This window comes from Manis pentadactyla, chromosome 3 (assembly GCF_030020395.1).
Source record: "Manis pentadactyla isolate mManPen7 chromosome 3, mManPen7.hap1, whole genome shotgun sequence".
Lineage (NCBI taxonomy): Eukaryota > Metazoa > Chordata > Mammalia > Pholidota > Manidae > Manis > Manis pentadactyla.
In genome coordinates, this window is record NC_080021.1 from 189,051,359 (window position 1) to 189,066,556 (window position 15,198).

A 15,198-nucleotide genomic window follows, 5' to 3' on the forward strand; every position below is an offset into this window, starting at 1 on the left:
TGAAACACAGGGGTTTAGTCTCTATAAAGATCTTTATAACCACTTGTTTTTTATTTGTTAGCTTCCTAAGATACTGTAACTCAGTTTGATTTAGGATAGAATAGAGAGATCACGCTTTTCCAGGAAAATCAGTAAGAATTGTTGACCAGATACCCTCAGCTCGAACGTCCCTGCTAGCATGAGCTCTGCCCAATCTTACCAAGTGCCAAGAACAATTCACTTATTTCAGAAATCAGTGAGATAGCATTACTTTTAGACTCCTCAAAATTAACCAATAAAAAAGCATACAATTTCTCTAAATTTTCTCCTTCTCAATTTATTAAAATATGTTTGTCTAATAAGTATTCTGAAGAACCCAAATCAATCAAAGCAGTGAGATCACAAAGTGTTGCTTCTTTCTACAAAGAAGGCATGTCATTAGCTTGTACAGAAAATCTAATGGCCACATTCAAAATCAATTAGGCTTCTAAAGACATGATGGAGGCTACTCACAATCCCAGAGACACCAAGGACTCCACAGGGTCAGCCATCTATACAGGCTCAGAAGCTGGCTTGATCCTTACAACCTCTGCAAAGCCATCACCAAACCAGCAAGTCACATGTGCTGTATCTACAGTGAAGTAGAAGAGGCGATCCTGGCAGAGCTTCCGTCGATATACAGACCGAGGGTCAGCTGACAACACAGCCTCAATGGCGCGCTTTGCTTCCTCTGCTGATTGAAAATATTTAAATGAAGCTCGACTGACATCTGCAATGAGAAGAACACACTTAATGCTCAAAAATCACACAGGTCAGATTTCATTACAGTGAACTTCAGTGTGGAGTTTGGTTGGTTCTTTGAGTATCACTTGAAATGAACAGGGTTTGGAAACCTATTTCGTCAATACAGAGAATGTCAACTATAAGTGGTATTTACTGTCATTAAACCTATGCATTCCCTAAATTTTCACTTGCTGAGCAAAAAAATCATGGTGATCTTTTTCCTTTAGTCTCCTAACAGGAGAGCTATGCTTCCATTTTTTGGCAACCTAAATGTCACTTATCTACGTTCAATGTAGACTTTAATTCAATTTTCCTTGTCATTTTCTTCTCAGAATGGAGGTATGATCAGTGCCAGTCCCAGCATTCTAACAATACTACAAGAAAGAGGACTAAACCCACACATACTGAGAGCATAACTACAGGCAAGGGAGAGAGCCTCAGAAAGCCAGGTCACAGCCCCATTTTAAAAGTATCACACAGTCCCTAAGGAACAAGGACATGAGTAAGTCCTTGTGAAAACAGTGGAACAGATACACTGAGTAAGTTCAGTGCCATCATTAGGGAGCAGGCCACCTCATTCCACTCAGATGTAAATTTCAGGTGAACAGATATTCACCCTATCAAGTGGTAAACTTCCTACCTTTATATCATTGTGGGTATACTTTAATTTTTAAAAATACGGTATGAAAAAAGCTTAAATAAAAAATTACCTGTGACCTCATTTCAAATAGCTACAACATAATGTAAATCCAAATGAAGGCCTTCTTTCCAAGACATGTGCTCTGAAACAATGTGGTCCCTGTTTAAAATATTTTCTGGAGTGGTGGTGGATGTTTATCCTTTTGAAAGTAAATTCAATTTTTAGAAAACAGCCAAAAATCACTCTGGGTTATGTCCAGTAAATAAGTTGGTAAGTAAAGCCATCAAGTTCAGTTTGCGGTCAGAAACCAAGGACCAATTATACAGTACTAAGATTCTTTTATTGAATGACTCTAAGGCCACAAAGAGGAGTTTCAAGAATATCACACTCGTCAGTAACAGTGTGTCTGGTAAGAGCTCCAGGCCTTTGCTTGAATAGTCATTTGGCATAAGTGCCCTTCCCTCATTTCTCTGCCTGCTTATCTTCTAAGTTCAGCTCAAATACCTCTTCTTCCAGGAAGCCTTCCTAGATTTCCTCCCTGCTACCCAAGTCAGAATCCTTCTCTCCCTTGAGTGCCCACAGCGCTCTATTCCAGCACCAATGTCCCCCACCCCCATTTCAGTATCTTTCATCTTTTCTAACTCTGAACTTTCAGAGGTCATTTCTTATTTCTGTCCTGGCTCTAAATTCTGCTGCCTCTTATAAATGAGCCCCTGTTTTATATTTATGTTTCACAATTTCTCTTTTTAACCTTTTAAGCAGTAAGGCATATTGTAATCTCTCAAATATAGAGAACTGCAGTTTGAAACAATTAAAACTTTTCAAAGTAGGAGGCATTCAATGATAACCACAAGATAGGGTTTAAGTATAAATATAAAGTATCTTCTAGGCAGCACTTTGTTCTACCAAAACACCCTTGTCAACTGACTTTCTTCCTCCCATCAATTTTATACAGTGATGAAACAACCTTCATTAACAAAACTTTTTAACTAAAGAGATCAATTTAAAAATCAAATGCTTTGTTTAAATATAAAGCCTTAGGAGAGAATAAGCACAACCTTCAAGTGGCAGATGAAATTTGTCATCTCATTGGCAGCTAACTGGCTACTTCTCACTGGAACCACTGAACCCCCTCTTACCAGCCCCTACCTTCATTCTGGATTGCTGCTTGGGATCTGATGTGGTCTGGGGAACCAGATAACAAAGTTATATTAAGAGCAATGTGGTAAGGTGAAAAGGCTCCAAGGGAAAGCCCTATGGTTTCTCCTCTGCAGTGAAGTGCATGTCTCTAGTGCTGGGACTTCATGGGATAATTTCTGTGCTAAGAGACTCTTTCTGTCTTACTCCTGGGCTCTGTGCTAGGGGCTGAGCTATCAGCCACCTGATAGAATAGGATGGGATATTTCTCTAGTCAGATAGTAAAAGAGATGAAAAACTTAACCTATGTAAGTATAGAACAATCACAACCTAGCTCCTGAATGCTGTTTGAAAACTCCAAGAACCGTCATGACAGAAAGACAGGCCCTAAATTACGGGTCATGCATGTGCATCAGTCGTGAGGTAGCAGCCATTCTCAGTACTTTTCTGAATGCCTGGGACTCACTGTGTTGAACAGTTGTTGATGAAAGTCACGGATGGTGGTTTTGCCCAGATAGTACTTTATACTCCCACATTTCTTTATAACCAATCATACTGACAAATACTCTACATAACTGCCCTCAGAAATAATAAAATTGGCTAAATATCCTAGCAAAAACTCATCTGTCATTCAGAAATAAGAAACTGAAAGTAACTGGCTCACCTTCTGAACTGAGGTGCCTAAGGTCCATCTCTGCATGAGGAGTAAACCGGACTTCCAAGGTGGCCACAGGGGCCTCTCTCACCCAGGCAGGGACCACACTGGCGTCAGACACCCTGGAAGGGCAGTGAAGAGCCATGGGCTGCACCTCTGCACTGTTTCCTTGTGGGACTGCTGCCTCTTCCTGTCTTCTAAGCCTTTTTTCTGTACCTTCCTCTGAAAAGCTCTTCTCCAGGCAATATGGGCCAATTTGCTCTTCTGCTACACTCAGACTCTGATCACTTCTTGATTCAAAATCTGCTGTTCTCTCCATGTAGTTAGGTGAGTTTTGCTGGATTTTTGCCAAGTTGTGTTTCACATAGTTTTCTCCTGAAGTTCTGTCTTCAGGAAATTCAGGTTTCTCCTTAATGCAACTGTTGGGTTGTGGTTCATCACACCCTGAGAGCTGCTGTTGTTCACAGCTGGCACTCTTGCCATCAGACGGGGACATGGTTTCTGGTGTATATTGATTATTCTGTAAATTAAAGTCCCCTAGAGGCTCAATCAAATTTTGTGGTGAGTCATAGTCAGCTATGTAGGGCTTTATGTCAAGTATGGGTGTGCCATGAATCATGTCAATTCCAGAAAGGTATATAGCTCCACCTATAATGTGAAAAACATCCTCTTAGAAATATTAACATGAAGAATAGCACATACAGAGCCCCAACACTGTCTGCTATGCCTTGCCAAGCTTACACCCAATTGTCTTACACTCTAGGCTCTCTTACCTCATAACTCTTTTCTTTCTACCTGGAAACCCATTCTCTTCTTCACCTGTGAAACTCCTACTTGCTCTTCAAGGCTTTCATATTAACACCCCTTTTACAAAGCCTCTGTGGCTCTTCCACATGTAAGTGTTCTTTTTTCTGAGTTACACAAAGAAACCTGTGTATAAACCTCTACTAGAGCTCTTTTCACATGATCTGGCAACAACCTGCTTAGAGTCTCTCTCCCAAGACAGTGAATACGCCCTTGAACACTGGGTGGAGCTGACTCACCTTTGCATCACTGGGGCTCCTAACTCTGTTCCAGGCACATCAGAGTCCTCAAACTTTCCTTGGACCAATGAGGGCTTCCACTGCAGCAAACAGACTCTAACATGGCCCCTAGGATGCCCACCTCTTGGTGTTCACACCCTTGCACAATCCCATCATCCTGAGTGTCACCTGATATGATTCCAGAGACTATGTTTTGCTATCTAAGACTTCTGTGATTGCCGGCAAACTTACTCAAGACACTTCACCTGGCCTTGACAAATAAGCAGCTGTGGTAGGAAAGCCCATGTGGCAGGGCACTGTGGGTGGCCTCTAAGAACTGAAGGCAGCCACCAGCCAACAACCAGCAAGAAGCTAGGCTTTCCGTCCCACAACTACATGGAAGTGAATTCTGCCAATAACCTGAATGAGCCTGGAAGCACATTCTTCTATTCAAGCCTCCAGATAAAATCTCATCCCAGCTGACACCTTAACTATGCCTGGTGAGACCTTAAGCAGAGCACCAGTTCAGCTGTTACCATATTCCTGACCCACAGAAATATGTTTCAAACATGTAATAAATGTGTTTTGTTTAAACTGATAAGTGCATGGTAATTTATTACACAGCAGTGATGACAACCCAGTATATCCATCGAGAGTCAAACAACTAAGCAGAATATAAGTCACTGTTACCAAATATTAAGGACAGGTCTTATATTGTCCCACTTATACAGCTGCATGTCTAGTTCAGTTCCTGCTACTGATGCAGTCTACTAACTTATCCTTGGGAAACTGGCCAAGTGAGAATCAAAAAATTGCATGTGGTCATATTCAATTCTGTCTCCACTGAAAAAAAAAGTGCAACTAACAAAGGACTCTGATTTCTAAAACACACTTACTGCTTATGAACCAGGAGCTTTGGAAAGACAATTTCTGGACTAAGTGATGGATTATGCTTAACAATGTCTTCAGAAGGAAGAAAGTACTATAGCAGAGGTAAAAGTTCATGGGATTTGGAGTCAACCACCTGGCTGGAAGCTAGTAGGCAAATTATGTAACATAAAAGAGCCCCAGTTCTCTCATTCAAAAAATGGGGGCAGCTATCCTACCAAACCCACAGAGCCACTGTGAGAGGACAGACATGAACATGCTTTATAAACTGTGAAGCGCACACAAACACTGGCAGCGACCCTAACACGTGTTGTGTGTCTAGAGTGGTCCCGCATTTGCCTTTCATCTAAGAGGGCCTCCCCCATGAGGGAATGGTAAGTCTTTCTGCAGGGCAGGGAATTTTGTCTGGTTTGTTTACTACTATATCCCCAGCACCTGGAACATGCCTGGCCCATATTCAGTGCTCAGAAAACATGTTTGGGTTGTATGAATGATCATAAGATGTTCCTGTATTGTTAGCCAAGCTGGTTAGCCATCCCAAATAGATAAAACAAGACAGATAGGCTACAGAATTTTCCTGTAAAACCTGTCCAAGGCCCAGTTGAGCACATCCAGTGGGGGGAGTTCAAGTTCTAGGAAAGAACAAGCACAACAACTCCTCTCATCTATTGAGCATGGAGTAGCCTGAAAAGTACTCTTAGAGCTTTTGTGTGGTAAGATCCTCAAACAAATCCTATTCCCAGAGAAGGCAGGTCCTACTCCTTTGCCCACTTTACAAACAAGCAAGCCAAAGCCTAGAATGATCTAACTCCTAATCCACCAAAAATTTCATCTCTGCCTCTCTAACAAATGTGCTTATTAGGTCAGAGTGATTCAAGAATGGGATGCTTTACTAAAAAACAAAATAGATGAACAAACAAAATGAAACAAAACCAAACTCATAGACACAGAAAAAGACTGGTGGCTGCCAGAGGGAAAGTGGGAAGGGGGGAAGGCAAAATGGGTGAAACGGATCAAGAGGTACAAACTTCCAATTATAAAATAAGTAAGTCATTGTGATGTAATGTACAGCATGGTGACTATAATCAATAATACCATATTGCATATCTGAAAGTTGCTAAGAAAGTAGATCTTGAAAATTTTCATCACAAGAAAATTGGTAACTGTATGGTGATGGATGTTAACTAGACTTACTGTGTTCAACATTTCAAACTGTATACAAATATTGAATTATTATGTTGTACACCTGAAATGAAATAATGTATGTCAATTATACTTTATTAAAATAAAAAATAAAGAATGGATGCTTTCCAAAAATATACGGCTTGGTAACTAGTTATATACGAACACACAGTTAAATCTAACCTGGTTTCGGCACAGTCTGACAGATGTCAATCCTATAATGAGATTCATCCCAGACCCTCTGTCAGTTGATGGGTGCGCTATAGCCACGAGCATATTCATTTCCTCAAGGCTACAATGAAGAAATGATATACCACCACCCTATTTGTTTATCATATCCATGTATACAACCAGTTACTGTGTTAAATTTTGAAAGTGTCCAATTATTTTTTAATCATTTTCTATTTATTGCATTCCAAGCCAGAGAAAATTTAGTTACTAATTTATTATTAAGTAATCTTAAGAGTTATTTTTAAATAATAGCTTTTGATAATGATATAAACAACCTCTGAGCATCCTAAGAGTTTATTTCAAAGTGTTTCAATGCTAACATTCTTTTAATCATTTCATTTTCTTCAGATGTCTGGTAGCTCTCAGGGGTTAACACCACTGGTACTCATCTAAGTAATAGCCAGTGTAGAAAACTATGCTGGTTTTATAAGACCTCTTTGGTAAGGAAAAAAGGGTAAAAGTAGAAATAAAATGTGTTACCTTCTACCTTTTCCAGCTTGGCCAGGGTCAGTCCTATTGCATTGGGACGATGCGGGCTCCTTGTGGAGAAAACTCCAGTCTTTGCACCATTCAGCCTGGGAGGCTGCACTTTGGCCTTACAGCTCAAATGACCGTTTTTGTGAAAAACAAACAAAATCCTATTGAAAATAAACCAAACCACTGAGTAAGAAAATAACACAGTTAATTTATCATAATTATTTGAGGGGAAAAATTTTTAATCCCCACAAATTAAAACAGAAAGAATACTTTGAATGATATTAAAATATAATCAGTGGGGGAAAAAAATAATACCTTTCCCATTCCTTGAAGGAAGATAAGAGTCTTGTCTCTACATCCTTTGTCCCCAACACAATGACTGACATGTGGTAGGAACTTAATAGATGTTTGTCAAGTGCCTAAATAAGTAATATTTACTAAGTAAGTGCCTGCTATATGCCAGACAGTTTTACGTATGTTAGACATTTTTATAGTCATTTCATTAAATCCTATTAACAACCCTAAGAAGTATAACTTACTACCCATTTTAAGGATGAGGAAATTGAGGCACAGAAATGTTAAATAACTTGGTGAGGCCTTCCTAATAAGATACAAAAGCAAGAAGCCATGAACAAAAACAGTAACAGACTTAAATTCACTAAATCATTAAATTTATGATTGCAAAAACCTCATCCCAGAAGAAAATGTTTGCTACATGAATTATAGACAAGGGGTTAATACCTATAGTACATAAACCTATAAACCACAAAATAAAGGAAACTCAGTTTAAGAAACTAAGCAAAAAACATGAATAAGCAATTCATAAAAGAGTTAGAAATAACTAACAATCATATGAAAAGGTGTTGAACCTTGCTAATAATTAAGAAATTAAACTGAAAAACAAAGTAGTTTTTCCCTGCCAGGCAAAAATGTAAAAAATTGGTAACATATAGTGTTAGCAAGTGTGTAGGGAAAGGATCATATTTTTATATACCTTTCAAGCACAAATTGGTTAAGGTTTTCAGAGGGCAATTTGGCAGTAGGTCTCCAGAGTTACAAATATGCCTACCCTCTAACTCAGTATATTCACTTCTGATGTCCTAGTCATAAAACTATACAAGTGCCCAAGAATGTGTCTAAGGAGATTTGTTAGAGCATTACTGTAATAGCAAAATAACTCTCTGTAACAGGAGAGTGGTCAAATCATGTATAGCTGTGTTTTGCAATAATAGGCAACTATTAAAGCAAAAAGGTAAACCTGTATGTATTGTCATGATATATGCTGTTAAGTGAAAAAAATATATTTCATTGTTTGAGACAAACATCCACTCTCAGTATGTATATTTATGCTATTATGTGTATTTAAAAAAAAGTCTGGCAGGGTACACACCAAGCTGTTAACAGTAATAATATCTGAAAAGTGTTAGCAGGTGGCAATGAGAGGGGAAAGCATTAGGAGGGATAAGGAAAAAATCTCTTTATATGCTTCTGGCCCATTTTTTATACTAGCAATGTGTTTAACTTCAGTAGTTCGACCAAGATCATACAAACTAGGACAGTCACTCATGCTCTTCCTACTTTACCTATTCCTCAAATTAACATAAAAATAAGCCATTTCAGAATAAACACTTTATTTTAGGGCTTCACCAGTAAAATCAGGCCAATTCAGACTGTTGGGAAGAGCAAGAATGGACAGAGATAGGATGCCAAGTGATGACAAGTAACACAGGTATAACACAAGCCCTAATATAAGTAACATTTTATTTAAAGTATACAGATTTCTAAGGTCTCTTTTGTCTTTTGGGAAGAGTAGACTTAATTCTTCATGGGTCTAAAGCAGGTTCCACAAACTTTTTCTGTAAAAGGTCAGACAGTAAATAGTTTAGGGTTTGCAGGCCAACCAGTCTCGTTGTAACTATTCGCCTCTGCTGGTGTAGCACACAAGCAGCCACAGACAATACATAAATGAATGGGTGTGGCTGTGTTGCCATGAACTTATTTACAAAAACAGGAGGTTTGAATTTGGTCCACAGGTTGTAGCTTGCTGAGCCTGGCCTAGAGGAGAGAATAATGACCCATGAACAGAATCAAGAAAGTCTACAGTTTTAAGCTCAACAGCAGGCATTCATCATAGTCATTGCTCACCACCTGCAAAAGGAACATGCCCCTTAGTGGATTCTGAGCTTCCATGAGGGTGTCCAAGATGTGCAGATAATCATGTGCATGAATGAGGTACAGGAATTCCATGCATGGTCTGGATGGCAGACTCCAAGGTTGCCTTCAACTGAAGTACTTTACTCAGGGGCAAGTTCTGGCCCAAAGCACTGCTAACTATAAAACAACTTACCAAACATGAGAAAACTGTTCTAAGCCCATCAAGGAATGTTCAGGATTATTAAAGATGCTCTTTCTAATCCTCAAACAAGCCCGTGAATGGCTACAAATGGATGGCTGCCTTGGAGTACCATTCTTGGTGAAGAAACAAGATTCCAAATAGCCAATTGGCTCAGTTAAAAGATTCCCTACAGATGAAAATTAGATAAGAAATCATTAGTCAAAAGGGCAAATAAAGACATAGGAAAACATATTTTCTTTAATGCATTAATTTCATAGTTTTAAAATCTAGGTGCTATGCAACTATAAAAAATTATTCTTACAATATTCATGAATACGTATAAATATCCTCATCATTACATGCACATTGTTATATCTCTTTACATGATTTACTGTGGGTCTAAGAAAGAAAGAAGGCATTTTTAAATGACCCACTATGATCTTAATTCAAATTCTATCATACAATTACTAAGTTATGTGACTTTGATCAGGGCTAAGAGGACATTTAAAATAGAATAACATGCACAAAGTTAAATGAGAAATGTTACAGTACTGCAGGAAACAAGCTATTTTGATTGGGTGGAGTGTGACTTACAAAGTAGAAAATAATAAAAGATAAGGAGACAGTGGTTGTATACAGGCATCCCCCCACTTTTTGAAAGTTCATGCCACACCACTTGGCTTTCATGAAAGATCTACATTAGCTCCTCTTTTCACTAAGTGAAAAAAATCCAGAGGACTTTTTGATAAAGCAAAACTATCATTAAGCATTTATAGAGACAGCATCCACCCTGAGCAGCAAGAATATCACAGCCAACCACCTTTCCTGGAAAACTACACTCAGCACCTCAGCATCAAACCGCCATAGCTTTCAACTGTATCTGTATCTGAGCTTTAGCTCAATTTATTTTGTGCATCTTTTAGCAAGATGTGTCCTAAGGTATCAGAAAAGCCGAAGAGAGGTTATTTTGGGGGGTCTGAGGCCACTAAAAATTTTTTTCCATATAAAACAATGATGATTGCTTCTTTGCTTTATTTTGACTTATGAAAGGTTCCATAGGAATGCTCCCCTTTTGGATAGCAGGGAAACCGGTGTAATGTGTAAGTAAGAATGCTTTCAAATGAAAACAACAGAGCATATAAAACAAAATTGTTTAAGCAATAAAAGGTCTGCATGGGATCATACTATTAAAATATCTAGAGGCAGAGTAGATTTCAGATTAGGCTTGGCCCTGTACCTCTCTGCCTCTCTAGAATGTAAGATCCATGTGGGCAGGAGTTTTTGTCTTGTTTACTGCTGTGTTCACTGTCTGCTATATTGTATGCAAAGCGGTAGGTACTCAAAAAATTCTTGTTGCATGGAGAAAAGTATTATGTAAGTCTAAATTGATTAAAATGGAAAGCACAAAGTGGAAGAAGACTATATATAGCACAATCCCATTTATGGGAATTTATTCATATGTGTACCTATCTAAATATGCACATATATATGTCTAGAAAGCTATGTCTATATATGTCACCAAAATGATGAGTGGTTAAAATGGATGGTGAAATTTTTAGATTATTTATATATTTTTTATTATTATATTATAGTATAACTTCATAATTTCTATAATACCCCAAGTTTTTGCAATAATCACATCTTTTTTTTTTTAAGCAGCAACTATTTTCAAAAGAAGAAAAACTAGCCAGCCAGCATCACTATAGGTTTAAAGTCCATGGTAATCACAAATACCTCTTTGTATTTGCAGATTACTTTTTTTTCACATTTCATGAAAGCTTTATCAACTTCTTTTAAGGGTTGATATAAAGACATTCTAGACCATCATTTTATTTCTAACTTCCATTAAATCTACCCTACCAGCATGGTGGTAAGACTAGAGGCCTGGAGTTGTCCCTCATAGCACCTTTCATCACTTTTCACTTACAAAAGCTGTATTATTTGTTACATATAAATATCATATGTAATATAATGTAAGTAATAATGCATCGTATGAAATCCTGTGTGCCCACTGCCCAAAGACCTAGAGCTTTAAGAAACAACTTGCAGCTTTTTATGCTTCTGTCCTACCCCACACCCTTCCTATCCCTCAGATAAACAGAAGCCAGTGTATGGTCTTTATCATTCACTTCCTTTTTTCATATGATTTTATCACATGTATATGCATGCCTAGGAAATATTTCACTTATTTTGTCTTTGAGCTCTATAAGAACTGGTATCAATTTGTTATCTTCTCAGACTTGCTTTTTGTCTCTCAATTCTAAGTTCCATTGTATATTTTTAATGACTTTAAAATTTTTTCCAAGTTTGTTTACCGGCATTCTTTTATACCATATCCATACTCCTGTAGAATATAAACACCTTAAGGATGAAGAAACGAGGCCAAATAATTCTGTGGTATTCATTAAAATGGCATAAAAAATGGCCAAACTGGCCTCCTAACCTAGTCAGTTAGGATCCTTATGTCCTGTTTTCATTTGCTTAACAAACATTTCCCAAGTGTGTACAATTGCCAGACGTTGGGTTAAGTCTGGGAAAAGATGCAAAACAAAAACTCTTATCACAGTGGAGTTAACACTTGGTTAGGAAGAATCTCACAATATGCTTTAATACCAATATAGTATCTGCAATAATGATGAAAGATTTCTGCTCTGACTGGAGGTCTACCAGCTTATTACTGAGCTACACCATTTCACTGAATCAGTCTACAACTGTTTTTCACAGATTACACATATGCTATGAGAAATATAAATTGTAACCAATTAGATTTACTCCAATCCTCCTTGTACTTCTCTGTAAGAACATAAACAAGATAAGAGCGTGTTAGCAATGAACTGAAAGCATACTCAGGAGCTACACTGTAGGAGTCCCTCCAACTCTGTCACTCTTAAATGTCTGGGACACTCTCTCAACATAGTACATGTACATTTATTAACCCAGTAGGCACTTACCATATTCTAGTACATCTGAGCTCTTCTGGAACCTGTTTATATATTCTCTGTGCCCTCTTCTTGGGAACACAGATGCTATGAAATACAAATGCTCAGTAATTTCAAAATATAAATGCTACTTGAATGCTCTGCTTGTTGAGGCCTGAGAATGTCCACCCAGAGAAATCCTGGTATTTTCCCCTCTTGCCTCATATCTCAAAAAACAAACAAAAAACATTAAGCATCTACTATTTGGTAAGCACTGTGCTGAGAATCTGGGTACAGAGATAAGTAAGAACCAGTTCTCAACCTCAAGGGTTTCCAGAATATTGACAAGAGATGGACAAGTAAATCAGCAATTAAACCAAACTGCCTTACATGGGGGTAGATACAAGTGCAGGTATGTCAGACGGTACTGCCCTGAGAACCACATACAAAGGGGAAGAAGTGTTTCCCCAAAGAAGCATGAGAGAGTTAGACTGGTATTGGAAGAGAAAAAGGACAAAAACAACAAAAGGAACTGTGTTGTTTTAGACATACATTAGCTGTGTGACCTTAGGCAAAACTGCCTTCTCAGAATTGTAGTTTTTTCATCTATATTCAGGATAATAACAACTACCTTGGAAAGTGTAAGATTACTAAAATACATAAAGCATCTAGTACAACAGAAGGTGTTCTCAAAGAGTGCTTTTTAAAGCCCTTGCTCAGGCTTTTCCCTCATTTTAACAATATTAGAGCTAGTAAGTAAATAAAATAATAGAGTGTAATAAGAAAAAACATTTTTAGTGCAGTTTTTTTGTATACAAGATTTATCTGAAAATCTGAAAATCTTGTGCAGACAGAAAGTTCAGGTCCTTTTCGCCTCTTGCCTGAACTATTAAATTTCTCTTCTTAAAATTCCTTTTCCAACTATAGGTCCCGCCTTCATCAAGACACTACACCAGTCCTCCAAACTCTTGAGCTCCTTATGTTATGGTACCCTCTAACTGAAGTCTTTCCGTATGTATTTCCCACAGTTAACACAGTATCTCTTAGCCTGGCATTCAAGGTTCTCTACAATCTAAATCTAATCAATGTTTCTCACCTCCCCGTTCCATCCAATACCTCAGACTCACAGCTCCCCAATTCTAGGCTCTTTAGACCTTGTTCCTTCTCCTTCCTGCCTGTCAAAATATTAGACCTGCATTCTATTGTGTGCACCAATTTTTTAAATGAATATAACCCTAACCAAGTAACAATATTTTAGTAAATTTCATTTAAGTTAAACATTTAGAACATACAGACTTGTTTCTAGAACTTTCATTCAGAACAATGAAAATTGGCAATAACCGAAATGCCCAAAAGGGTACTGGTTAAATAATAGCACATATCTAAAACAGTGTGTAACCCCTTCAAATTAAAATTATTGCCATGGATTTATATATGAAACAGCTTTTAAAAATAAGTTATGACAGTGGGATTGTATATGAACTCATTTTTCTGGTCTGTATGCACTAAAACAAGTTGGAAGATAGGCACCAAGAATTAATGGTTTTCTCTGGGTGATGGCAGAATCATTTTCTTCCGTTTGATTCCTCTAGTTTCTAAAATTAATACTTCGCTATATATAAGGAGGTGAAACTAAAGAGAAACTCGTACCCACTTTTCCCAGTTTCAGTTCAAAACTACTTCCTGCCTCTCATTCCCAAACTTTCCCCCGTCGCCCTCCTCACTTCCTACAGCACAAAATGCCTCCTTCTTATGGCCTTTATTAATTGCTAACCAGCATAACACCAGCCATACACATCTTCTCTTTCCCAGAGGTGCTAGAACTCCCTAAAAAAGGTCGTCATTGCAAGTGGCTGTTCGAACCACCGCGCCAAAGACAAAGTGGACGGACGATGGCCACCGACAACAAAACATGAACGAAGACATTAACCCGCTAGTCTAAGCACATCACGTGGTCGTCGGAGCACGTGACCCGTGGTTTCGCAGTAAGTACAAGGACATTCGTCAGTTTAAGTTCTCGCATTTCACGATCTTCTCACTGAAGTGGACTGCCTGAGCCAAGGACTCTTCCGACTGCGGAACCTCCGGTCTCTTAGACGTTACCTGTCTCCAGAGCCGGTTTCACGCACCCGCACGGGGTCGCTGTGGGCCGAGGCCCCGATTCCTCCAAGCCGCGCATGGCTTCAGGTCACTGAAATACCGAACCGACGCGTAAAGCCTTCCGCTTCCGGTCTCCATTCCCGGCGCCTGCGCGGTAGCCGCCGTGTCGGGCTGATGCGGGCCCAGGTTCTTGGAAACTTGGGGCGCGCGCGGGGGAAGAGGGGGCGCGCGCAAGAAAAGTGGGGCCGGCGCGGAAGGGCGGGAGACGCGAGCCCCTGGAAGGTTTCGAATGGGACGCGGAGGCCATAATTCGCCCTCTGTCCCTCTCCTGGACAGGTGTATGGATGCCTTTCGCAGACCCTCTGAGGTTGCCCACCGGTCAGTGACTCCCGAGTTCCCGCGCTTTCCAAGAAGGACGCATCGATGAATACTTACGCGCAAAAATGACTCAAATATTAATAAGTAACCTACATGTCCAACGCATGACGCTAATTTTTAAAGAAAAAGGATGTGTATATGCGGTTAACACATGATAGGATGTTAGGAGACGTTAAAAATTCCCTCTGGTGGGTACAGATGTTTATTTATACTTATCTGTACACTCAAGTTTTTACATAAATAAAACGGTGTTTTGTCGGAAAGGAACCATAGGTAAACCTTACTTCAAGTCTAATGAATGGGGAGTCTCACCCGTGATTAGGGGTTAGGAAGTGGGACTCATGCTTCACGGGAACTGAAGTAGAATGGAATTGAGAGTCAACATGCCACGTACATTGGGGAGATAACGATCGTTATTTCTGGGCAGCTCTGAAAAGCTGAGGGCCAGCAACAATCGTTTTGTCATTTCCATG

General features: G+C 39.0%; 1 protein-coding gene and 1 long non-coding RNA gene across 4 annotated transcripts; one reads left to right on the forward strand and one right to left on the reverse strand.

The window, feature by feature from the left end:
• Positions 1–300: 300 nt before the first annotated feature.
• Positions 301–14,687, reverse strand: TRMO (tRNA methyltransferase O). 3 transcript variants are annotated; one of them, XM_036888537.2, is made up of 5 exons: positions 14,351–14,687; positions 9,342–9,516; positions 6,998–7,155; positions 3,204–3,842; positions 301–748 (listed from the first exon to the last, which is right to left on the reverse strand). In XM_036888537.2, the coding sequence occupies exons 1-5, from the start codon at positions 14,424–14,426 to the stop codon at positions 531–533; spliced, it is 1,266 nt and encodes a 421-aa protein (XP_036744432.2). In that variant the 5' UTR covers positions 14,427–14,687; the 3' UTR covers positions 301–530. The 3 variants fall into 3 exon arrangements, with proteins under 3 accessions (XP_036744432.2, XP_036744433.2, XP_036744434.2); XM_036888538.2 differs by lacking the exon at positions 14,351–14,687 and adding an exon at positions 12,281–12,415; XM_036888539.2 differs by lacking the exons at positions 6,998–7,155; positions 9,342–9,516; positions 14,351–14,687 and adding an exon at positions 3,968–4,173.
• Positions 12,659–14,839, forward strand: LOC130683014 (uncharacterized). Its single transcript, XR_008996563.1, has 2 exons — positions 12,659–14,434; positions 14,684–14,839. It is a non-coding gene; the product is annotated as an uncharacterized LOC130683014 (long non-coding RNA).
• Positions 14,840–15,198: the final 359 nt, after the last annotated feature.

What these genes read in the sequence shown, in the direction of transcription:
- TRMO (XM_036888537.2), bottom strand. Translation starts at nt 14,426, where the DNA reads ATGCGCGGCTTGGAGGAATCGGGGCCTCGGCCCACAGCGACCCCGTGC. An exon ending in GAACAGTTTTCTCATGTTTG is followed by an intron (nt 7,156 to 9,341) that starts GTAAGTTGTTTT and finishes TATTTTCAATAG; the next exon opens with GATTTTGTTTGTTTTTCACA. An exon ending in CAAGCTGGAAAAGGTAGAAG is followed by an intron (nt 3,843 to 6,997) that starts GTAACACATTTT and finishes TTCACATTATAG; the next exon opens with GTGGAGCTATATACCTTTCT.